Source organism: Protopterus annectens, chromosome 7.part0, assembly GCF_019279795.1.
Source record: "Protopterus annectens isolate FY-2018-M chromosome 7.part0, PAN1.0, whole genome shotgun sequence".
Lineage (NCBI taxonomy): Eukaryota > Metazoa > Chordata > Ceratodontiformes > Protopteridae > Protopterus > Protopterus annectens.
The window spans coordinates 760772864-760797685 of NC_056739.1; the positions used below are offsets into that span (position 1 = coordinate 760772864).

At 38.4% G+C, this 24822-nt stretch overlaps 1 protein-coding gene across 1 annotated transcript in view; it reads right to left on the reverse strand.

Moving 5' to 3' along the window:
* The window catches only part of LOC122806087 (extracellular calcium-sensing receptor-like), a gene marked incomplete at its 5' end in the record, with an annotated part of 600856 nt that overhangs the window by 156451 nt on the left and 419583 nt on the right, over positions 1–24822 (reverse strand). Inside the window, one exon of the mRNA XM_044076325.1 lies at positions 3218–3341. Coding sequence (XP_043932260.1) covers positions 3218–3341 — 124 coding nt within the window. The remainder of the gene's footprint in view (positions 1–3217; positions 3342–24822) is intronic.

Consider the following 24822-nt stretch of genomic DNA (forward strand, 5'->3'; position numbering starts at 1 on the left):
CGGTTACAGTTTCTTATACTCAGTTAGTTTCTACATTGCTTAATCTGTGTAGGCAGTGCTTACCCCCACGGAAACGCACTTATACATTCTTACTAGTGCTTACATATGCTTACTACTGCTTATTTGTGCTTAAACCTGCTTACTAGTACCTTATTCATTCTGACACTGATACTTCACGTGCATTTCTTGCAGTACTCCAGTTCATACATATGTGTTATTTAGTGGGTATTGCAACAAAAATATTGGTTATAACATGCTTTGCCATGTAAAATAGACTGTGTTGTAGTGGGACTCAAACCGGGAATGTCTCCTCATTAGGCAAATGCTCTGCCTATTACACTATTGCTGTGCTGCTTCATTTGCATATATCTTCCTTGTTATCCTCTTCAGCCTCTTTAGCTGCTTTAACCGTAGCTAAACGATGGGCACACCTGTGCACCTATGGTTAACTGTACTCGGATTTTTAAAAACATGAATACACAGGTTTCTTCACTTAATTTGTATGTACTGTTGCTGTTGTACACATGGGGGACTGTTGGTGAGGATATGCAGACATGTATGAGCGGTCTTGCTAATTTCTTACCACTTTCTCCTGTTCTACATCACAGGGGCATGTTTACTCTGAGAGCTCTGCTCTCAGACATGCCCTCTGCACTCGTACACACGCGTGTAAGCCTAGGAGCTCAGGCAGCACGCTTTCTTAATATGCATGGTGCGCTGCCGTCCTGCTCCTAAACGGGCGCTTCCGTGCAGGACTAAGCACAAAAGTTTAGTAAATCCAGAGGCAGGTCTTTCACTTCAGATCCCATATTCCATTCTCTTTGCCTGTACTCTGATATCAATCCTTCATAGGGAAGGCAGTCTGTAGCCTGCAATACAAATGTCTTCTTGGCCTCTTCCCCCTCTTGTCTATTCTCTATACCCCTACTTGGAGTCATCCCCACTGACAAAATTATACCCCAGTCTTGTGTTGGAGTAGTTTTCAGAATACTTTCTGCTACTTTATGATTATAATATTCAATTTTGCTGCTGTGATTCTCCTTAAGGATGTGCATCCGACGTCCCACTCTCTTCTTATTTCTTGAATTTCTCCCTGCTTCATTATCCTCCCTTTCCACTCTGCATTATAGCTTTCTGCTATGTAACTGTTTAGCTCTAAAATATCCCTTCAAATCAGGTAATCCTAAACCACCTTGTTCTGTTGGAAGGATTGATTTATCCCCCTTAACCCTTGTCCTCTTCCTCTCCCAGATAAAATCCTTCAAATCTTAATTAATTACTGTCCACAACTTCCGTGGTTGATAAAATTATGCCTGACCTGTATATAAAGCTAAAGGAACTAAAAACATTTTCCACTGCTTACCTTTTGCTAGCCATATCAATAAACAAGTTTCTAGTTTCTCAATTTTTGTGCTAGCTTTCATTTATTCTCTTCCCACATATCCTTAGCTGCCTTAACAGAATCCTTTTTAACCCATACTCCTATCATGTCCCCAATATATGGGTTTTTCAAAACCAATTCATGTATGGGTAAATAGTTTACATCTATAGCCTTTGTTTTGTCTTCATTAAGTTTATATCCCCCCCAAAAATCAAAACTGTCTCACAATCTTCTATAAACGCTGAGATGTCCTTTTCTAGTTACATCAGGTACAAAATAATACTGTCTGCAAATAAAGCCAACTTTTCTTGATTACCATTCCAATTATATCTTTGAATTGCTGAGTCTGTTGTTTTCTTTGCCAGTGGTTCTAAGTATAATGCAAATAACAAAGGGGAAAAAGAATATCCCTGCCTGGTTCCTCTGTTCAGACACAACTTTTCAGAAAGGAATCCTCCCACTTTAATTTTTGACTCCTATCCCTCATACATTCTCCTAATTAACTTTATTATTGTATAAGGGAATCCAAATGCTTACATTACCCTAGTCATAAATTCCTAGCTTACTCTGTTGAATGCTTTCTCTGCATCAAGAACCAGCAACAACAGTGGTATTTTCGTATATTTTACTTCCCCCTGGAACATCATTTTTCTGTTAATGTTGACAAATGTTTGCCTTCCCTCCACAAAACCATATTGATCCATATCTATCAGTTTTGGCAACACCTTTGCAATTTTTATAGCTATTATAGACCAATACTTTATAATCCTGATTTAAAATTGAAATGGGCCTAATATGCAGCTGGGTCTGAGGGGTCTTTACCATCTTTAGATATTACAGCCACCTTTCTTCCAGGATGTTAGTGCTTCTCCTCCTTTTAAAATAATGTTAAACAAAACGTTCTAGATCTTTTTCACTTTGTTCCCTCCTAGCTTCTAAACTTCAATAGGAATGCCATCTATTCCTCTGAACTTTACTCCAGACTGATTATACATCACTGTTTTTATCTCATCTCCGCCTATCTTAACTGTTAATTGTTGAGCCTCATCTACCGCTAACCTTGGCATACTTTAATCTTCCATAAATATTTTCATTTGTGCTTTTTCTTTATTTCCACATTCCTCTGCTTCTTACAAATTTTCATAACATTTCTGAAATATCGGTAATACCTCCACAGGATCTTTGAGTATTTTCCTTGTTATAGGTTCCCTAAGTTTGTAAATAATGCTTTCTACTTTCAGTTGCCTAAGTCATTGTGATAAATGTTTTTGTGCTCTAGAGTTATTAAAAAAAACAATTGCTTAACAGTAATCTTTCTAAGCTCATGCATATTATCCAGATACTCCCTTATATTCTCTTTAGCACTCTGAAATTGTGCCTCTTCTTGTTATGTGAGATCCCCCTTATTCTGGAATACTTTAACCTTTGTCACCCCCTCAAAATAATTCTTGTTACTTCTTAACCATATCTCTTTTTCTTTATTTCTATCCTATTTTTAAACTCCACTTCCCAGTCACTAGCTTCAGCTTCTGAAGACATTTTTATCTTCCTTAATAACTTTCTAATAATGTCCACTACCCATTCTGGTTTGTATAGATTTGAAGTAAAATGGTGGTCTGTATGGTGGATTTCTTGTTTTGGGACTAGAGGTGGAAGGGTTAATGATGGCAGTAGGGACAATACAGAGAATTCACTCAGGAAATCTACAGAGGTAAGGTTGCCTGAAGAGATGGCAAAGGTGCCTTTGTTCAGTTTGTTTGTATTTAAAATAAATGAGCCTCTCTCCAAGAGAGGATTCTTACACAACATTTAATACAGACAAAAGTGTTTACTTACCTGTTTGATTTGTCATCTCTCCTAGGGAACAGAGGACGCAATCAGAGCAGCAGGCTGGCTGTCCCTGTTTTGTAGCTTTTCTGTAACCTGGGAAGCAACTTTCACTGCACACGGATCGTGGAATCTAATGAATAATTCAAATGGGTAAAAAAGACCATCAGACATTTTTTTCTATTCACAAGGCCATTGTGATACATTGTTCTGAGGTACAAAATCTGTACATATTTGCAAAACATATCCTAAATTAAAACATGCTTAAGGAAAAATGAGTGCTTAAGTATATTCTGTATTGCTATTTTATCAACAAACTTCAAACATGTCCACCCCTCAAGGAATTATCTGGGAACTATTATTACAGAATTTTTACAGACCCCTGAGACATGATGCAAACCTGAAAAATAATGCCATGAGGATCTACTTCAGAGCACACACACCTTGAGCCTTAATGGGCCTGGCACTTGCCACAAGACAAATGGCCAATGACATATGCCACAAGACATATGATACATTAAACATGCCATGCATACCTTTCAACTGTACAGATTTCCGCACAATGTTCAGATTTTTGCTTCATGTATTTGGTGTGTTCCTCCTAAAATCTGTACCTTCCTGGCAAATAGCTGAGGATTGAAGTCATTAAATAATGACAAACATTTGAGTTTAAGACTCCACATCCTTTATGTTAATGCAAAACCTATTATTCTCTCAATTTTCCAAGTTTGTAAGAGCAATATTTAAAATCTGTCCCTGTTTGTCCCACCATCATTTTAGGCTTTGTCCAGATTTTTTGCTCTAAGAGATTGAAAGGTATGATTGCCACATGACATATGATATTCTAGTAGCAGTGCTTTTTTTTTTGCAATCTGATTTTTATTGCATTTTTACAATATACAAATACAAATACAATTTTAGGATGCACAAAACAAATAAGATCACAAAGAAAAAAGTGGATACAATTAGTAATACTTATTTGATATCATATACTATCAGCTAACAATTACCAGAGATATAATTCATCTTCACTATGCAAGTGTTTTATAGTTTAACATAGGATAGTGAAAGGAAATATTTGCAATTTCACATATTTAGTACTCATATGTGAGGATATGTATCCATATACCTAAAATCTATTTGTTTTAACTATATACATTATATACACTCGGTTGTCACTAAGTAAGGAGGTGTTAGTTTAGAGAAATTGGTTATTTCTACTGACACTAGGGTTAAAGAGTGTGGTAATAGGGCTTTTGTTATGATCTTTCATGGGTTAGAGTGGAGATGAGGACTTAAAATGAAAAGTATCTGAACCAGGATTAACACACCAAAGGAAATGGAGATATTAGGTGAGAAGAAAGTAAAGACACGACCAAAAGAGGAAGAAGAAATAGGAAGGTTAGAACTAGGAACGATATTATTTAAGTAAGGTTATTCCAATATTTTTGGAAATAGTTTATTTTCTTTTTGCTTGTTATCTTTAGTTTACTTGCCAAAACATATTTGATCGCCATAGACTTAAATTCCTTCCAAGATGTTTTGGATCTGTCTAACTAGTTTAGTGTAATATAGGTTTTGAGTAGCGCACATAGTGTCACAGTGATATGTTTAATCTCATACATATAGGGACTAGGAAATATATTCAAAATCGCCATTTCCCAGGATAGGGTTGACTTCATATATCCCATTTTCTCAAGTTGTGCTCTTAGGGAGCACCACAGTTTGTACACATTTGTACAGGACCAAAATATGTGGATTGTATCTGCTACTGAATTGGGGCAGGTTGGGCAAAAGGCAAAGTATATGGGTTCAATTTACTCAGGAATAATGGCGTATGATAGGCATTATTGTTTATCATGAACTGAGTATATATCAACTTTTTGAAAGGGGTTAATTTTATTGTTATGTCAATTGCTTCTAGTTTTTGGCCAGGTGTTAATTCCTTGTTTTGGCTATCCCAGTATTTAGAGAATAGAATATTGTCTTGGTGTTTTATTTTTATTATTAATTTATAGACATTAGAAAGCATTTTAGTCCTTAATAGAATTTGGGTTATTAGTTGCTGATAGAGCTGAAATTCTGAAGGGGCGACTTCAATCTTATCTGTAACCAGAGATATTAGGTATAGTATTTGTTTAATAATTATATAGTATTTTTTATTGACTGCCAATGAAGTTATAATGGCTTCAAATGGTAGGTCTTTAATTTTATAGAAGTCCCATACTGTACAGTTCTCGATAAGAGGGTAGATGTCCAGATTTAACATGTTGTTTCTCAATTTGAAGTTGGGATTTAAGTGGATTGGTTGAGCCATCGTTAAGGAATTTTTCAAGCCAAGAGATGTTGTCAGCTTTTGAAACCCAATGATATTTTTTATTAATATAGGGTGAATTTTATATTCTTTGAGAGTTTTATAGTTTAGGAAGATGGTTGCTCTAGGATTGATATTGGATGCATTTAAGTGTGAATTGTAGATTTTTATCCATAAGGGGTTCCACACTTTATTTGAAGGATGGCAGTTGGTTATATGAATAATACGGCTGGCATTTATTATATGGTAATATGTTAGAAAATCAGGAAGCGCCAGGCCTCCTTTTTCTTTGGGAAATGTTAGTTTAGTGTAGCTAATGCTGACATTTTTAGTGTACCAAATAAATGTCCCCAATGTAGTATTCATTTTCGAGAAGAAAGTATTTGGAATGTTTTGATTAAGGGCAAAGACATGGAAAATAATTTTGGGCAGGATATTTATTTTTATAATAGCTGCTTTTGAGAGGAGGGTAAGGCTTAGATTTTTCCATCTTGTAAGATCTTCCATGACTTTAGACCATGTTTAAACAGATTGTTATTAATTAGTTCCTGTTGGGGGTGGGTAAAGTTTATGCCCAAATATTTAAATGAATAATTAACTTTGATCTTTGTTTCTGGTATGAAAAATTCTTTGTGACCAAGAGGGTTTAGAGGAAAAAATATTGATTTGTTAGAATTGATGACATAGTTTGGGATTTGTGAAAACTTGTCAATAGAGCCTAGGATTTTTTCTAAATCAGTTGAGGGGAGTTCCAAGTAGATATTTAAGTCATCTGTGAAGGCAGTATATTTTACTGGTATTTTATATATGCAGACTGAATGGTGGAATGTTTTTTGACTTAGTTTTAGCAAGAGTACTTCAAGATAGAGATTAAATAAGTAAGGTGATAGTGGACAACCCTGCCTTGCACCATTTATTATTTGAATTGGATTAAGATTTTTTGTTTATGTTTAGTGTAGTAGAGGCCTTATTATAAAGGGTTGCTACCATTTTGATGAATTCAGCAGGGATGGAGAAGCGTTTCATGATTTTAAAAAGAAATTTTAAATTTACCCTATCAAAAGCTTTTTGGGCATCAACAGAAAATGCATATATGGGAGACTTGTATGCGATAATATATTTTTTAGTCTACATGTCAGAATAGATTATAGAATCTTTATGTCAAGGTTAATTAAAGCAATTGGATGGTAGTCATTTGGATTGAAGTTAATGTCATTTGATTTTTGTATAAAAATAGTCTGGGAATTATTAATATATAAGTCATAAATGCCAAATTGGATTATATGGTTATAAACTTTGTGTAGGATGGGGGCTAGAAGTTGCTTGAAGGACTTATAGAATTCTGACACATAGCCGTCTGGGCCTGGGGCTTTACCTGGTTTCAGTTTGTTAATAGCTAAAAATATTTCATTCATGGTTATAGGTGCCTTTAATAATGTCTTAGGGGTATCACTTATTGTTGGAAATTGTAATTCATCTAGAAAAAGATCATTAGGGCTTTCTAAGTCAAGTGTTAGGGGTCCATAGATTTCCTCATACACTTCTTGAAATACGTGTATGATTTTTTTATCTGTGAAGAAGGATTTACCCTTATGGTTAATTTGTTTTATTTTAGTAGGTGGGGGTTTGATATTTATTATGCTTGCCAGAATCTTAGAGGGGGTTTGAGCCCATTCAGCGTATCTATGAATAAGTCTAGACTCCATAAGAGAGTATTGATTTAGGTGTAATTCATGCAGTTGGTTTTGTAGGGTGAACATCTGTTTTTCAATATCTGCAGAGAACTTAGTTTGCAGCTCTGACTCTAGTCTTCTTAGTTCTGTTTCTAGTGCTGAGGTACGCGATTTAAGTTGTTTTTTAATTAGAGAAGCTTTCTGGATAAGGATACCTCTAAGAGTGGCTTTAGCATCTGCCCATTGAATGTCTAGGGAAATATTTGACTTTTCAAAAGAGCTTGTTGTCTGTGACAGGAATTCTTGGGTTTCTTGATGAAGGGTCTTGTTGTTCAAGAGGTTAGGGTTAAAGGACCAATTTGTAGGTATGGGGTTCTCGGGGTTAGGTTTGTAGATATTTACATTAAGGTTAATTTTGGCATGATCAGAAATAGTTCTAGGGCCACTGCTATATATTATTTCATAAGATGAAAAGAGTGTTGAGATTAAAAAAAAGTCTATCCTGGACCAGGATTTGTAATATGCTGAGAATAATGTATAATTACTAATAGAGGGGTCTTTTCTGAAAAGTTCAAAAGGATCAAATAAATTAAAATTATCTATTATATCACTTAGAGTGTTAGTAATACCCAAGGGTTGTTTGTTGGTTTTACAAGTTCTGTCCAGCTCCAGTCTGGTGGTCATGTTCCAGTCACCACCGAGAATCATTAGATGGCTGTGGAATTTTTCAATAAGTGAATATATTTCATATAGGAAAGAGGATTGATATAAGCAAGGCCCATAGACATTTAAAATAAGCATGTCTTTGTTATATGATGGGGTAGAACATGTTAGGTAGCACCATCTGCCTAGTGGATCCCAGCCAGTGGATATTACTGAGCCTCTGAAAAGAGTTTTTGACAATTATTGCTACCCCCTTGGAGACCGTGCAGTTCCCTGCAGCTATTGTTTGTTTTATCCATTTCTTTTTAGTGTCATTCACCCATTGTTCCTTTGTCAAATGCATTTCTTGAATAAGAGTAATTTCAAAGGTAGATTTTTGGATTAGGTGTAGTACTAAGTTCTTTTTTTTATTTTATTTTGTAAACCATTAATATTCCATGAATCTACTGATAACATTAGGAATTTGTTTATTGGGTTGGTAGAGTCTGGTCGTTATTGCTAGAGTTAGATGAATTTAAGTATAGACGGGTGATTAGATTATATAGGGATAAGTGAAGTGACAGCAGATAAGTTTATGTTTTTGGTTGAGATAAGTATAAAGCAATAGTAAGGTATAGTGACAGCCTCCCCTTTCAGATCCCCCCACGTACTTAACCACATTCTACCACTATCTGAAAGAGATGAAAATATACTATTTACATAACTAACTATTTTACAAAAAATTTCCAACATTCCAAAGTCCAACTTACTACACACACTAAACCTTCTTGCTCTAAATTAACATTAGTTAATTAACTAATTAGCTTGTGATGTAAGCCAACACATGTAATTGGCTCGGACAAAAGAGTTAACGCAAAACACATTGTACCTATAGTTGAAAATTTTTTAAACAGAATTATAACAGTATAAATAGTCATATCAACTAAACTAACATAGTATTGTCCCTTTGGGGCAAAGCATTTTACCCCCGGGGGCTAAGCTGTCTTAGTTGTAATGACCGCCATGCCTCGTGGATGCCTTTCATGGGGTTTATATATTATTCCTTATTGGTAGTAGTATGAAGGTAAGAATTACTTTACCACTGTCAAATTAACTTAAGATTCCTACCCTTCTACAAAAGGACAGTCCCATCATTGCTTTTTGGTATGCTTGCATAGCTTTGCCCCACAGTAATGCAGCACATGTTCCACATTTAAAGACTTAAGCAATGATTATGTGATCCCATTTAAACTTTTCATAACAAATATAAATAATGTGTTTGACATCCAGGAGCTCCATGCCTTTTTCTAACATCCACACCCTACCAAATCTGATGTCAACTGTAGAACACATATCTATACCAATCTCAACAAAAAGTGGCACAGGTAACATATGCATAACAGCTAAGGAATAGCTAGGTTTGTATTATAGATTTATGACACAATATAAGATAAACAACAGTATACACCTAGCACATTCTCAAATAATTGCTTTGCCAAGATGGATTGCCTCATCACTGACCTCTCAGCAATCAAACCCCAGAGTGTTGTTTCATCTGTGTTACCTCCATTGCCCTGAACAGAGATGAACACATAAATATACACATAGGCACACATATATGTATATACATATATATACACATACATGAATTGTTCCAGTTCCCTAACAATAAAATGCATGCCTTAGGTGTAGACCACCAACATTCAGACTTCACATCAAGCTGTCGTGTAAATGTGCCACCTGGCATAAGCAGATATGATCACAACAAAAAAGACATCTGGACACAAAACCAGTCAACCTTACAGTTACAAAAATGAGCCAAAAACCTCGAACAGCATCCTTGGTTCTGAACTGCATGTGCGGTGCTACATACCTCACCACAGATGGTCTGAGACAGCTTCATAGATGCAGTTGTCATTTTCCTACATTTTCAGACAGCTTGACCTTCATTTTCCTTCCTTTTAGCGATGAGGATTTAAACAGAGGGGCGGATATGTACTTTAGTGATGATGCGCACTCAGCGCATTTTGAACTGATACCACAGTTAATCCAGGGAGTTCCTGTAGGTGAGATTAGAAAGTTGCACTAGCAGGTCAGAGGTCGTTAGATTGACATGATGAACGATTTTTGGCCTACCATTCAAACATTGAGATGGAGATGTGATTGTAAGCAAGAAAAAGGGAAGAGCAAAAATCAAGGGAAGATTTCACACGATCTACGAGTCGAGGAGGTGATTCTGTGCCCGCTTTTCATCCATTCGAGGGCAGGTCAGCATCTAGAGGCTTGAAGGCATGTAAGATCAATACTTTTTGTTAAGATCTATTTGTTTATTTAGTTTGATGTTTGGACAAAAGAGTAAATAAGCTTTCTTGTCTTGTACTTAGCTGGAGATTGATGGAACTTCACCAAATGTTTTGTGAAACGTAGATTTCGCTTCTTGAGGGTTTTTGACAGAGTATGTAGCAGTTTTGTGCTGAAAGGAGAGAGTAGCTGGATATTTCATCTGGAATTTTATGTTTTTATTTATCAGAAACTTGCAGAAAGGTGAGAGGGTTTGTCTGGTTTGTTTTATAGGAAGTGGCAAGTCCTGAGCAATTGTAATTTTTGATCCTCTTCAAGTAATGAACTTCTTTTTCTTTGCAGCTTGCAAAATTGATTGGGCATGTGAGGCATTTAATAATCTTATATAGATTTGTCTAGGTGTATCCGGGACTTGTGATTTTCTCAAAGCCCTGTGTATTCTCTCAATTGTGAATGTTTGTGAAAGATCTTTGTTGTCCATAAAGAGTTCAAATATTTCCTCTGCAATGCTGAGGAGTTGTGGTTGTTCAAACTTCTCAGGTATGCCTCTGATCAGTACATTGTTACGTCTTTCCCTAGCTTCCAGGTCTATTATTTTTTGCTACGTCTTTTATAAAAGTTTCATTGGTAGAAATGTTTTTTGAAGTTCCTGTATTTTAATTTCATTGCTCATTGTTTTTGCTTCGTTCTGGTCCAGTCTTGAAATAATTTGTTCCAGATTGTTACCAAATAAGGTCAGTTTTGAGGAAAATGTTTGGATTCCAGAATGAAGTGGAGTTAATGCTGCCTTGAGTTCCTCCATTATGAAGGGATGTACAGCTTTATTTTTCTGGGACTGTTTGGGAGCATCCAGTTGTGTTTTAGTTGTTTTTTGTCTTTTAGTAGATGTTTCTTTTTCTGGAGATATAATTAATGACAGTCTAGTCTTCGAGGATTGTGCTTCCATTTGTTCCATCCTGATCAGATTTTTGTTGTTTGTTTATTTGCTTGTGTTTTTGTAGAATCCTTGCAATGCTGTCCGGCCTGAGAACATGTGGATGTATGTGTCACTACACCACTGCTGGCAGAAGAGATAAATCAAACTTTCAGTCACTTAGTTCCAGAAATATTTTGAAGAGTAAGTAGAGCTTGGTTAGCTTTGTTTTGAAAAATCCTTTTTTTCAATTTTTGATGTAGCAGCAGCAGGTGATTTTAGTAGATTAGCTGGTGGTAGTAAGAGCACACAGGAGTCAGTGTTTCCTAGTCAGCTGCCATCGTGGAATCTTCCTAGTAGCAGTGCTTAATGGCCTTGACAAATGCTGTATAGTTTTGATGGGCATAAAATATCACCAGCCAAGGGAGGTAAAGCCATGATAACACTGGTTTAATGAGTATTTTTGTTTCAAACATAAAAACATCATCAGATCAAACATTCAAGCACCATTTCCTCTTTTATAAGCTTGTCCACTGCTACCTTGTGGCCACAAAGTTAATTACATGAATGCACAAATATTTCCTTTCAAACCAAAGAATACTAAATACATTATAGCAACATTTTAAACAATTGATTTAAAACATGTCAAATTATCTGCACATCAAAAATACATGTTTTGTGCAAGACAATGTTAAAAAAAATAATAATTTGGCCTTTTTAAGTGTTGACAGGCTGCTTATTGAAATCTTATCATTTATGCCTGAGGGATTAGAGAAATTAAGTCCAATCTGCTGAGGTAGCTCCCTGGTCTCAAGCCTGGCATGCCAATTCCCCCTGTTAAATCTGAGAGTACCCTTTCCAAAACAAAAAATACAATGTTTTATATTGCACACAATCCTTAGAGTGCTTGCACAAGGTGTAGGTCAAATCACACTTTCTTACAGCATATAGTTGTCAATAACTTTTTTTTTCAAAATTTGCTCAGTCTTACCCATGGAAAAAAATAAGGGCAAGCAGATCACTGCACCCAATATACTACCCCCTTGGTATTACAGCCAAAACAACTATTGGGAGTGATACTATATGGATATCTTGCCACATAAATATGTTCCATGTCTAAAATGAACTTATACTGGTTGCAGGATCCACATCTGTACATCATCCTATTGGCAATCTCCTTAATGTTTTTGTTAACCTCAAACAAGAATTTTAAATATTTTCCATTTCACATTGCCAAGTTTACCAATTAAGCCATAGGTACCAAACACAAAGGAGCAATCCCTTGTAAAAATCTACTTAACATTCATGTTTCTAGTATTGTATTCCAACACCATGGTTCTAGAAAAATATTTTTCATCTTTCCTGTGACTGGGTAAGTTATATGAATTTCCAATCAAACATGGATATTTTGTAAGCCTAACACTCATCATCTCTTTGTAGCAACTATTAAACAGAGCTTGTGTGTACCCCCTCTCTAAAAACATTGTTTTTAAAAATTCACATTCTTCCAGAAATCTGTGCTCTTCAGAGACAAACCTGGACAATCCTGCCAGTTCCCCTTTCACAATGTTTTTCTACTGCCACAGGGGATGAGAGCTGTTAAAATAAAGCCAACTGTTTGAATATATTGGCTTACAGTAAACCGAGAATTCAAGGGAACCCACACCATAATTTTTGTACAACAGCACATCCAAAAAGTTGAGCTTGTCCTTATTCATCTCACTGACAAAACTTAGAAAGTTTGCAGTTTGGTTGATATAACAAAGATATTCATTCAACATCCCACTCCATAAAGTAAAAATGTCATCCAAGAATCTCGGATACTGTGAAATGTAATTCCAAATCTTAGAGCCAAATACAAAGTAGGGGTACCACCACCAACGTATAATGCTGACAAAAATTGGCACTGTGGCAGCCCCCATTACCACCCCCCATTAAAAATATTAATTCTTAAAATGTACAAAATCATTTAATACAAAACCCATACATTCAGAAATGATTCTATCATCATTTTTACTCAGATTTGTACCACATGTCAAAGCTTTGTAGAACCACTCCATTCCGATGTCATGTTGTATTACCAGAATAAGTCTTTGACATCAGTGGTGACCATAAACACATCAGGATCAAACACAGTGCAAAAATAGCTTGCAGAAAGTGCCAAGAGTGTTTTAAAACATATTTTACGTTACCGAAGAAGCCCCCAGGATGAAAATCCATGGAGCCACCTAATACTTTAATTGTAGGTGGATCATCAACAGATTTGTGATCTTAGAGATTCTAGAAATGGATGTCACTATCAGATTCCCAGCTTTCATATATTCATCATAGGTTCATAGGTTCATAGGTAGGTACTAGGCTATTGGCCCTAGAGCCTATACAAGCACAGCCAAAAAGGCACCCTGGCTTTTGCCACCCAAGAAAATTATTTTCTTGTGCCACTGTCAAGCAGAGCCACAGAAGTGATCCCTGGGATGAATTTCCTATTTCCCATCCAATCATCAAGATTTTTCTTGAAGAGTGCTAATGAGGAGCTTTGTTTGATATAGATAGGTAGTTTATTCTGGAGTATGGGAAGTCTTTGGGACAGGAATCTATCCCTCCAGCATGTTCTGTTTATTGTGGTGACAAGGTTTAGGTCCTTAGAGCATGTACTCGGAGGGATTGGGATTTCTTTAAGTGGAGCATGTCCAACAGCTCTGGGTTTGACATAGCTTTGTATGTTAGGCAGTGATCACCTCTGAGTAAGCGATATGCGATGGAGTAAAGCTGGAGTTTTTTGAGTCGGTCTGCATAGAGCATCTGTTTGAGGTCAGTAATCCTCTTTGTGTGGTATTTCTGTGGCCTTTCCAGCTGTTGTAGATGTCTTGTGAGGTACATACCAAAAGGGGCGTTGTACTCTATAGTGGGTCTAATGAGTGATGAGTAGAGGGGAACAATGACCTCTTTTTTTTCTGGATGAGAAACCTTTTGTGATGAGGTGTGCCACGTAGAAGGATTTCCTGACTACTGTGGCGATGTTATTATCAAAGGAGAGACTACTATCCACCTGTGTCCCAAGGTCTCTTATCACACTTTCGGTGTTAAGTATACTACCACCTATGTTGTAGTTCATGGGTACAGAGTTTTTACCAAAGGTAATGACAATGCACTTTTTGGCATTGAGCTTGATTCCATGGCTTTGACACCAGGCATCTGTTTCAGTGAGGCCCTTTTGTAGGATGTCCACATCATTAGGAGTTTTGATTATGACTCCTAGTTTCACATTCATCTGCGAACTTCATTAGCCAAAGACCTTCTGTATTAACCTGTAATTCAGAGAAGTAGATACCAAACATTAGAGGACCCAGGACTGAACCCTGTGGTACTCCGTTTGTCACTGGTCTGAAGATGGATTTGGAGTCTGCTACTTTCACAATGTGGGTTCTGTCAGTAAGCCATTTGGCAACCCATCTTGTGACATAGGGATTTATACCTAGTTTAGTGGGTTTATCTATAATTCCAGAGAGGGGAATGGTGTTGAAAGCCTTGGCAAGATCAAGATAGGCTGTGTGAACCACCTTACCCTGGTCTACGGCTTTGGTGACTGCTTCAAAGAAGTCTATCAGTTGTAGGAGACATGATCTGCCTTTTACAAACCCGAACTGGGTGGGGTCCAGAGTTTGGAGCTTACCAGTGTCATTGTTTATAAGTTCCATGATGATACATTCCATAGGCTTGCAGACCAGGCTCATCAGGCTAATGGGGTGGTAGTTCCTAGGGTCTGTGGTGGCTCCCCCCTTGTGGAGTGGGATAACCATCGCTATCCGCCATTCAGCTAGCACAAAGCCTGAGGTGAGGCTATGATTGAACATGGTACTTAGGTGGGGTGCCAGTTTGTTCTGTAGTTCATGTAGAACGTAGCCTGGGATGTTGTCTGGTCCCATGGATGCTGTGTTCTTGGCTTTGGTGAGTCTGGTTTTTACCTGTGCAGCCGTGATTACAGGAACTTTGCATTCTTCCGGTATAGAGATGGGGCCTTTACAGGGTGAGAGGGGGGCAAAGTTAGCACTGAACCTATCTGCCAGGATGTTGGCAATATCAGTTGGGTCTGTATATTTAGTGCCATTGTGCTGTAACTCAGAGCAGATCTGAGTGTTGCCATTGAGATTCTTGACATAGCTATAGAATGTTTTGTGGTTGTCTTTAGAATTAGTGGCAATTTTGTTTTCGTAACTAGCTTTGGAGGATTTTATCAGGGATCACAGCTTCTTACTGAGGCTGACCAGGGAGCTACTCTACTCATGGGATTTTACTCTCTTTTGCAACAGTTTCTTCCTTCTGTTGTACAGTTTGTTTATGGCAGGGGACCACCAAATTGGCTTTCTTTTTTTGGAGGATAGCGTCTTGGTTCTGTTTGGGATAGCACGATCCATGCACTTGTGTAAGTGCTTATAAAGTGCAATTGTGCAAGATTCAGTAGTCGTAACTGTATTGTCTATCTGCATGGGTGTCATGAAGTTCACCACTTCTGTCTTAAGAAGCATGAAGTTGGCTTTGGAGAAATTTTTTACCGTGGTTTCCTTAATGGGGGGGGGGGGTATAAAGTGAATATCTAGGGTGATTCACTTATGGTCGGATCGGACCAATGAGGCGTTGACTTCAGGTGTGAAACACCGGTCACTCATGTTGGTAATGACTAGATCTAGGATATTGTTGCCCCTGGTGGGGGTGTGAATAAGTTGATCCAGGGCATTGGAGTTTATGAATTCCAGAAAGCATTAAGCGAAGGAGTTGGTACATGAGTAGTTTTCCCAGTTAATGGTGGGATAGTTGAAATCGCATATTATTAGGGTGTTTGGTTGAACCCTAATATTTTCCAGTACATCAAGAAAAGAGGAGTGGCAATCCTGGGGCATGGTGGGGGAATCTGTAGAAAGCTACAATTTGGATTGCAGTTTTGCCCAGATTTAGTTGCACTTGGATAACCTCGGATGCATTATGCTGAGCAACTAGCCTGGAGATGTGGATATCCTTAATGAATATGGACACACCATCGCCTTTGATGTTCCAGTTCAGGTTACATGGCCGAAAAGTGTGGTAAGAGTTATAACCTGGTAGTGCAGGGGTGCTCTCTGGAGCCTTGAACCATGTCTCAGTCACTGCACAGATATTGATGTTCTCCATTTTAATGAGTGCCTCGAGTGAGTGCATTTTGAGATTTAGACTTCTAGCATTGAGTAGCATCACCATCAGTTTTTGCTTGCCTGTTCCTGTTGCAGTGGTGAATTTGTCATTTGAACCTTGCCTAAAAAAGGCACTATAGGGGCGGCAATAACCTTAGCCAGTATCCAGAATCCCAGGGGTGACAGGTGCAGGCCATCTCTGGCAAAGCATCGTGGTCTGTCGACCATGTCATCCCAGGCAGAGAAATACTGGATCCCTTTAGAATGACACCAGAAGCTTAGCCAATTGTTGAAGTCAATAATGTTGTCCTTGTACTGCAGTATCATTCTGGGTGATGGCAGAATGCTACTCAGGGCTAGGGTCATACTTTTCTGGATTACAAGATCGGAGAGCTCTTCCATGTCTCTTTTCATGTAGTCCAGGGAGGTACATCTCAGGTCATTCACACCAACATGGACAATGACAGAGTCATATTTGTACTTGTTGTGGAGTGACCTGAGTGTGTGGGTTATGTGGCAGATCCTGGCACCTGGCAGGCAGCTGACAGTAACCTTCTCCTTGTTTAGCCTGGTGAGTGGGACATCAGTGTGCCTGACTACAGAGTCACCTATGACTAGTGTGTTGGGTACATTGTTTTGCCTTATTGGCTGTGGTTGAGTGGCACACTGAGTCTGCAGGCTATATGTTATTTGGGTTGTGTTGGGGGGGGGGGTGGAGGTTGCTTGCATTTTTGCTTTGGAGGTCTCTGTTGCTTGAGCAGATTATTATTGAGAGCCTCCATGAATGTTTTTGTGTTTCTGTGTGGATTTTGGTGGTGTAGATTTAGTGAGACTATGTGATGAGTGTGGTGTGGTGCAAGTGTTTACCGTTTCCTCTTGACTGTCAAATTCAGCCTTGGTTGGAGAGAGCTTTACCTTAGTTTGGCTAGATAAGCACGTCTCTCACATGCTGTAGTGTTGGGTGGTAGGAGGAGAGGGTTATCTGTGTACATGAGCCAATTTCTACATTACCCCAAGAAGCCCAGATTCATCAGATAGACAGAAGAGAACACTGGGAGCTGACCCTTGGACAAGCCTGAATAAAAAACTATTTTCCTCTACATAAGTGAGAAAAGTGAGTACAAGATCTGTTTTTCTCTAAGCAAGTAAAGAAAGTAAGTACCAAAACTGTTTTCCTCTAGGTAATGAGGAAGGTTGAGTACTGTAGTAATTAGCAGCTTATTTAGTGCTTACAACATGTTCTGAGCAAGTGCCAATCACAAATAAGCAAATTCAAGTGCTAAAACATTCACTCATTAAATGCATGCCACTGCCACAAAAAAAATGTTTGTGTTTTCCATGATACTTCAGTCACCCTTTTTATTCATTATAACACATAGTACATTTTGCAACTCATCTTCTTCACAAGTAAAGTTACCCCAACTTTCCATGCCCCAATCCATAAATGTCTCCATTCATTTTCTTTTAACAAGCCCACTGAACAACACATCTTTTAGAAAATCCCTTATTCCCTATTCAAATATTGTATCTGTCCTGAGTTGCAAAGGACCTATTTTTGTTTATTTCCTTTATGCTGAAAATAATTATTCCAGGGATATAAGTCCTTTTTTGCTTTGCTTTTGTTTGTATAAACAACTCTAATAACGGAAATGATTAAAAAGTTATATCCCAGAAAGTCTCTTTCGTTAAATGAATTACGGACTACAATCTTCTACTTTAAAGCCTCACAGCTGTATAAGTGAGCCCCTAGATTATACTTGTCCATATTTTTGGACATTTTCTGTTTACTCCTCATTATGAGTCTCCTTTAAAACTAGAAACAGTCACAACTCTCTCTTGCTATTCACCTGCCACCATTGTGTTGCCCTAGATGTACCTTGTGAGCACTCAGGCACTTCGGCCTCCCCCTTGGCTGCATATAATGCCAGATTATTTGACTTAGATGGAAATAATATCCTTGCAGTCCAGCCATGTGGTATACACTTTGTGCAGCATTGCATGGTGCCCTCATGAAATCAAGGATGATGTATGTTGGGTTCAGCTGGAGGTGGTGCACTTTGACTATGCAGGTCACACAGGTGAGAACATCTTTGCACATCTCCTGCATCCTGCACACCATATCCATTACCACATATGTAAGTGGTACATGTTTGTGGGTGTCCTCTTACCCTGACTGCCATGTATTGTGTGTAACTGGTGGCACACCATACTGTGCTTTGGAATCTTCCATCTGTCACCCAAAGGGATGACACAGGACACACTATGCTGTGCTTTGGAGTCTTCTATTTGTCACCCAGAGGGGTGACACAGACTATGATATAGTTTGTCCTCTATTAAGATTACATAGTTTGACTTTCCATCTTTCAGAGTCACACATTTTACAGTGAAGGCTCAATGCTGTAGAAGGACATTACTTAACATGAGAGCACCCATGTGACTGAAGCTTCCTCATTCACCTCAGTATCACATGATGCAGGGGCTGATGCTCCAATAGCTGTGGCTGCCCTTCAGTGGATATTCTTAATGTACACAGTTATATTATGGCTTCAGACATGTCCCTCTACCTGCCTGCCTCCTCCTGTAGCTGTGACATAAACTTTTCCCTCTCTGTTTCACTTAGCTTGGGAGTATGATTGTGTCATGTGATTTTCCTCATCAGTCATTGCCTGTTTTATGGCCTGTCCACTACATGCTACTGGGGGAATTGAGGCTGCAGTGCCATTATATTTTGTTATTGATTCTCCTCTCTAGGTAGTAATAACACCCTTGAATCTACAGCATTGGTGTATCCTTCCTGGATGCCAAAGTTTCACACTTGGTCAGAATAATGCCTGATGGATAATTCTCTGTCTCCTCCATCTCGGTTACTGTTTTTTATTTTGTCTTGTTATTGACAAACTCTTTAAATGACAGCCCACTTCTGATGGTTGTTGTGGTCAAAGTGCCATTTGTTCCTTACTGTTTGTTGAAAAGTGACTACTTGATATGTGACACTGATGCCATACAAGGCAGTGTACTTTTGATTTGTGGTGTCATAGTCTTTGCTTTTTCATTGGGCAGCTCCATGACTGTATAGCACCTGTTGACATATAGGTAAACCCTTATATTTTACAAGGCTACAAAGTAACAACTGAGTAATGAATCCCCAGGCTACTACATTACTTACATAAAAAATATTGTAATTACCCTTTCCTTGACCCTACAGTGTAATGTAATGACCCTCCCTGGATCAGCTAACATTACATTTAGTGCCGTAAAATCTTGTATATTGACTAAAACTGTTATTCTAGAGCATTCCTCCTCCTCCATACTCTAGATCACACCCCTTCCAACAACATATGAAATGATTCTCTTTTATTATTATTCAAGATTACCACATCTAGCAGCAATGCAATATCTATCTTAATTTCATTTGAAAACAGCAAATCGGCATAAATCCTTTTTAACTATTCAGATTCAGTGACAGATCTGAGAAAGTACAGTTTTCCTTTTTATTCATTTCTTTCACCTTTCTTTCCTTCCTTAATCTGTACTGTCATGACAAATGATGACAGTCCGTTCAACAATCTCATTACTGTATCCTTGGCTAACTTGTGCATAGCTTAATATTTTGTGTGATATTTAGTATAATATCCTCTTTTCTAATATAAGCCTGTTGTTCATTTGGTAATGTGGCTCCTCCTTAGAACCTGTTGTATTTGAAATGTTAGAAATCACATCATTGTCTTACAAAACATTTACTGCTTCTTGCTTAGCATCTCTTCCTACTTCCTTCAACATTTTTTCTTTTTTCTTTCTCTTTTTGCCTAATTTCCTCTTCTGACAAAGCAAAAAATGACAGTTGAGCAATTAACATGTAATTTCTTACTGTATGCCTCTTTTCTCTAGATTGTTTACATTAATTTACCACATTCACTCATTAAATGCATGCCACTGCCACAAAAAAAAATGTTTGTGTTTTCCATGATACTTCAGTCACCCTTTTTATTCATTATAACACATAATACATTTTGCAACTCATCTTCTTCTCAAGTAAAGTTACTCCAACTTTCCATGCCCCAATCCATAAATGTCTCCATTAATTTTCTTTTAACAAGCCCACTGAACAACACATCCTTTAGAAAATCCCTTATTTCCTATTCAAATAGTGTATCTGTCCTGAGTTGCAAAGGACCTATTTTTGTTTATTTCCTTTATGCTGAAAAAAATATTCCAGGGATATAAGTCCTTTTTTGCTTTGCTTTTGTTTGTATAAACAACTCTAATAACTGAAATGATTAAAAAGTTATATCCCAGAAAGTCTCTTTCGCTAAATGAATTACAGACTATAATCTTCTACTTTAAAGCCTCACAGCTGTATAAGTGAGTCCCTAGATTATACTTGTCCATATTTTTGGACATTTTCTATTTACTCCTCATTATGAGACTCCTTTAAAACTGGAAACAGTCACAACTCTCTCCTGCTATTCACCTGCCACCATTGTGTTGCCCTAAATGCACATTGTGAGCACTCAGGCACTTCGTCCTCCCCCTTGGCTGCATTCTGTCCTTCATTATTACCATATCACCACTGCCCTTCTGAAAAACGTTCCTGCCACAACAATTCCTGTTGAACACTGAACTCTGGCCACAGCAAATCTTTATCCACAGCATTACTTAAGGAAACAGCACTCCTGTCATCATGGTCCTCTTTGCTCACCATAGGATTTAATGTAAAGGTGTTGAAACCACCATCCTCTGGGACAGTCATTACTGTTTTAGACAAGTCAGTATTACTTTTTCTTCATAAATAACTATCAGCAATTACTGCATCTCTTGATGCTTTTCTTCAGCTTCTCCAGGAAAGAAGCTACACCCTTCCATCCTTCATAGGTTCACAGGTGATTACTACACCAGTGACCACAGAGGGCCTGTTATAAGCCTAGCCATGTTTCCCAAGGGTAAGAATCAACCCTGTACCCTTTGTCTGTAAGGTAAACTTAACCATTATACTATCTTCCTCAAGGAAGATGATCTCCTGCTCTCCCTTCTGAAAAGAATAGTCTTTATTGAAAACACATATATTAAATTCTATTCAATTAAAAAAACAATAAAGCTGAGTAACATATATTTTACACATGTACAAGAGAGAGAGAGAGACACACACACACACACACACACACACACACACACAAAATCTCATTAGATCAAACCATTTATATCTACATAATACAGCACTTTACCCCCCTCACACTTTTGCATGTAATCAAAACTTAATATTCTTTTTGATGTCTACAAAATCCTGTGTTTTACTATAAGGAAGTTCAGTATACTGTTTCCATAAAAAATACACATGTAAATAGTTTCCTGTCCAAACGTCTAATTATTAACACTATGTTTATGTTTCTATATCCTATACCAAATCATACTCATATCTAATTTTGTTAGTCCATTACTCCCATAAATATCTCTCTACTGCTATCCCAGTTTTGTTGTCTTGTTACAGTCGAGAAAAAGTGCTACAGAGTATCCTCAAAACCACAAACTTTACAAGTTCTTTCTTTCTACTGTTTGTGTTTCATTAAAGCTTTAATTGACAAATTTATTTAAAATAAGCTTCCAGAGCAAAATCCTGATATTCCCTAATAGTCCAAGCTTCTTATCCCTTTTAGAAGTACTTTCTGGTAACCCTTCCCAAGGTCTTTGAATACAGGTACTCTTGCAGTATAGAAATAGTAGTGTTGTATTAAGCTCTGTCAACCCACACTTGGGTAGGCCCATAGAAAGTGGATGAAGGGAGTGCCAGTTGCTGTTAAGCATATATACAGTCCTCAACTGTTGTTTCATGGCTGGCATGTACAGGTTAATCTGGCACATGAGTAGCTTGTTATTGTGTTCCACAGAAATGTCAGTGTGCTGCTAGAAATGTAGGGGGCTTTTAAAATATAACTGATAATGTCACCTGAACACATCCACACATCCAGATATGTAGATATATAAATATAAATAAAATATATAAATACGTAGCAGTAACATCTGCATCCTGGACAGTTTGTATGTCAGATACAGGTCAGGTATATAAGAAACTAGCAAAACCCATTACACAACTTAATTAACATTGCCTAGTGTAATAATACATGCAGGGGATATATACCTGCAGTCAATAGGAATGTAGTGTAAACTATAAGTACATATAAGTTGTTAATGGCAGTATCTTTTTTACACCCTACTGTATGTGCATAAACAATGCAATTCCACACCTCAATGGGTATGTGTAATCTCAAAACATTTGTTGGGACATGTGTCCAATTGGTTTATAAATATCTACATTTACTTTGATGCATGTGCCCTGTTCAAACACCACAATCTTGGTGGCCGGTTGCCACCAATCAATCCTGCATGCTGTTGGAATGTCCACTATTGTTCTATATATGCATGTGTTTTGCTTGCTGTTCAACTGTTGGAACTCTGGTGTGTTGGGTTAATGGGAATATTACTGCATGCTGTTACAACTAATTTGGAATGATGTTGGCTGTTACCAACCCATATTGTCATTAAATCCTCCTAAACATAGAACGTATGGGAAGGCCGGTCCCAGCGGACCCACCTGTCCCACCTCAGCTGGCGATGGCACCTGGCACCAGCAGGTTCAGTGCCCAGCCCAGGACCTCCTCCTCCATTGACCCTGTGCCACCTTTGGGTGGAAGCGCTGCAGGGGATGGGGCTCACCCCCCCTGCAAGCATGGCCGGAGGAGGGCCACCTACCACCCTCCAAATGGTCTGGGCTGTGGGGCATAGGGAGATCGAGCGTTCAGTCGCTGATCCCCTATGCCAGCTCAAGGCAAGAGTGGCGTAACTCATGGGTGAGCATGCCCCTCCTACACAGCCCCCAGCACAGCCACCCTCTGGGCTGTGAAGGTGCAGTGGTGACTGCCCATGGGTGGGGATCTCATTTCCACTGTTGCCATCTGTGGGCTCATGGGCTTGCGATTTCCAAACATCCTTCCCCATCAATAGTGTTCACCCACTCCATGTGTCATATTCTGCCCCTGTATGCATCTCATTTGTCTTGTCTGTTTACCTCCCTAACCCACCTCCCCAAATATACCTACTTCCCCTACCCCACATTCCACTCTCACCTGTAAAAAAAAAAAAAAAAAAAAGGGCACTCTGCTCCCACAAAAAATTACGCCCCATACATAACTGCCCATTTTGCACACATGTCCGCTGAACACATAAACTGAAATTTAATTGGCACTACAACATACTTCGTTGTCTTCACCCCTCTCTCAGGGGTGGAAGGTTTCAAATTTCCCTCCAAATTACTAGTATATGCACAGCTGTTGCAGTTAAAGAAATGGGCAGCTGTGGACCTTCCCTACACCCGTCCTGCACATCCCTAGCTGTTTTCCCTACTATCTTTCCCTCTTTGTGCACCTTTTTCACCACTTTCCTATCTCCCCATTTTCTTTTCTTTCAAAGAAATGAGCACGGGGGTTAGCACGAGTAAACACTTTTAAGCAGTAGTTAGTGGGTTTGCGCGAGTGTAAGCTTGTGTGTGCTTAGCTAAGTATTGCTAAGCTTCAAGCAAACCCACGCAAAACCCGCTTACAACTGCTTAAAAGTGCCTTAGTCACCCTGCATGTGAGCGGCCTTGTTCTGCTCAGCAGCAAAATAAAATGCCACTGTCAGTCTCGAACCCCAGACCTTGTACACACTGGACTGCATAAAGTACCACTAAGCCACAGTAGATATGCTGCAGGTTGTTGCTGAAATATATATATCATGCATCAGAATGAATGAATGTAAAGGAAAGATAGGAATGCCACAACACAAAACCTGTTCTGTGTAACTTTACCAGCAGTTGTTGTGGAATTGCATTACATGACTGTGATAACAGAACAAGCCATTTTAGCAGTAAGTAATGTTACGGCAGCACTTTACAACCCCCACACAGTATCATAGCAGGACAATCCCCACCCAAATGTACAAAATACCTGTGTGTTCAAGGTCCAGCAAGGATGTAGGTAGGCATACTCAGTACTGGAATTATCCAGTTTTCATGAGCATCCTGTGCTAATGTCAACAAAAAAAAAAACACAAACTGTGCAGAAGTGAGTACATTAATATCCACAGTATAACAGTTCACAAACAGTCCATGTGCCAAATGAAAACATCTCAATAACTACGTATGTATGGCAGCTAATTGTTTAAGTAGAAAATAAACTACATACTCCCATGTATCTTGTGTTAGCATTTGTAGGGGTGAGTACAATTCTACACTGACAACTGTGTACTGGAAGTGGCAACATTCAGGTCTGAGTACAACATTCAGATCACTGGCTACACCCCTAGCATCAGATACAAGAAGTATACCAACCTTCTGACTTACACAACGGTGTCCACAGCAAACAAGCATGGTCCCCACATTGGAAAGCTGAAAGGGCTATGCCTACCTGACTTAGCAATTTATATCATTTGTTTGCTATGACAGTGAGCACTGCAAGTACCACACAGCAGGCTGCATGCAATTGCCAAATGGTGGCCAACAATTGGTGCAGAGGCCATCACATGCACATGTGCAGATACCTATAAAAGCAAGCTGTACTTGCTGTCCACACATGAAA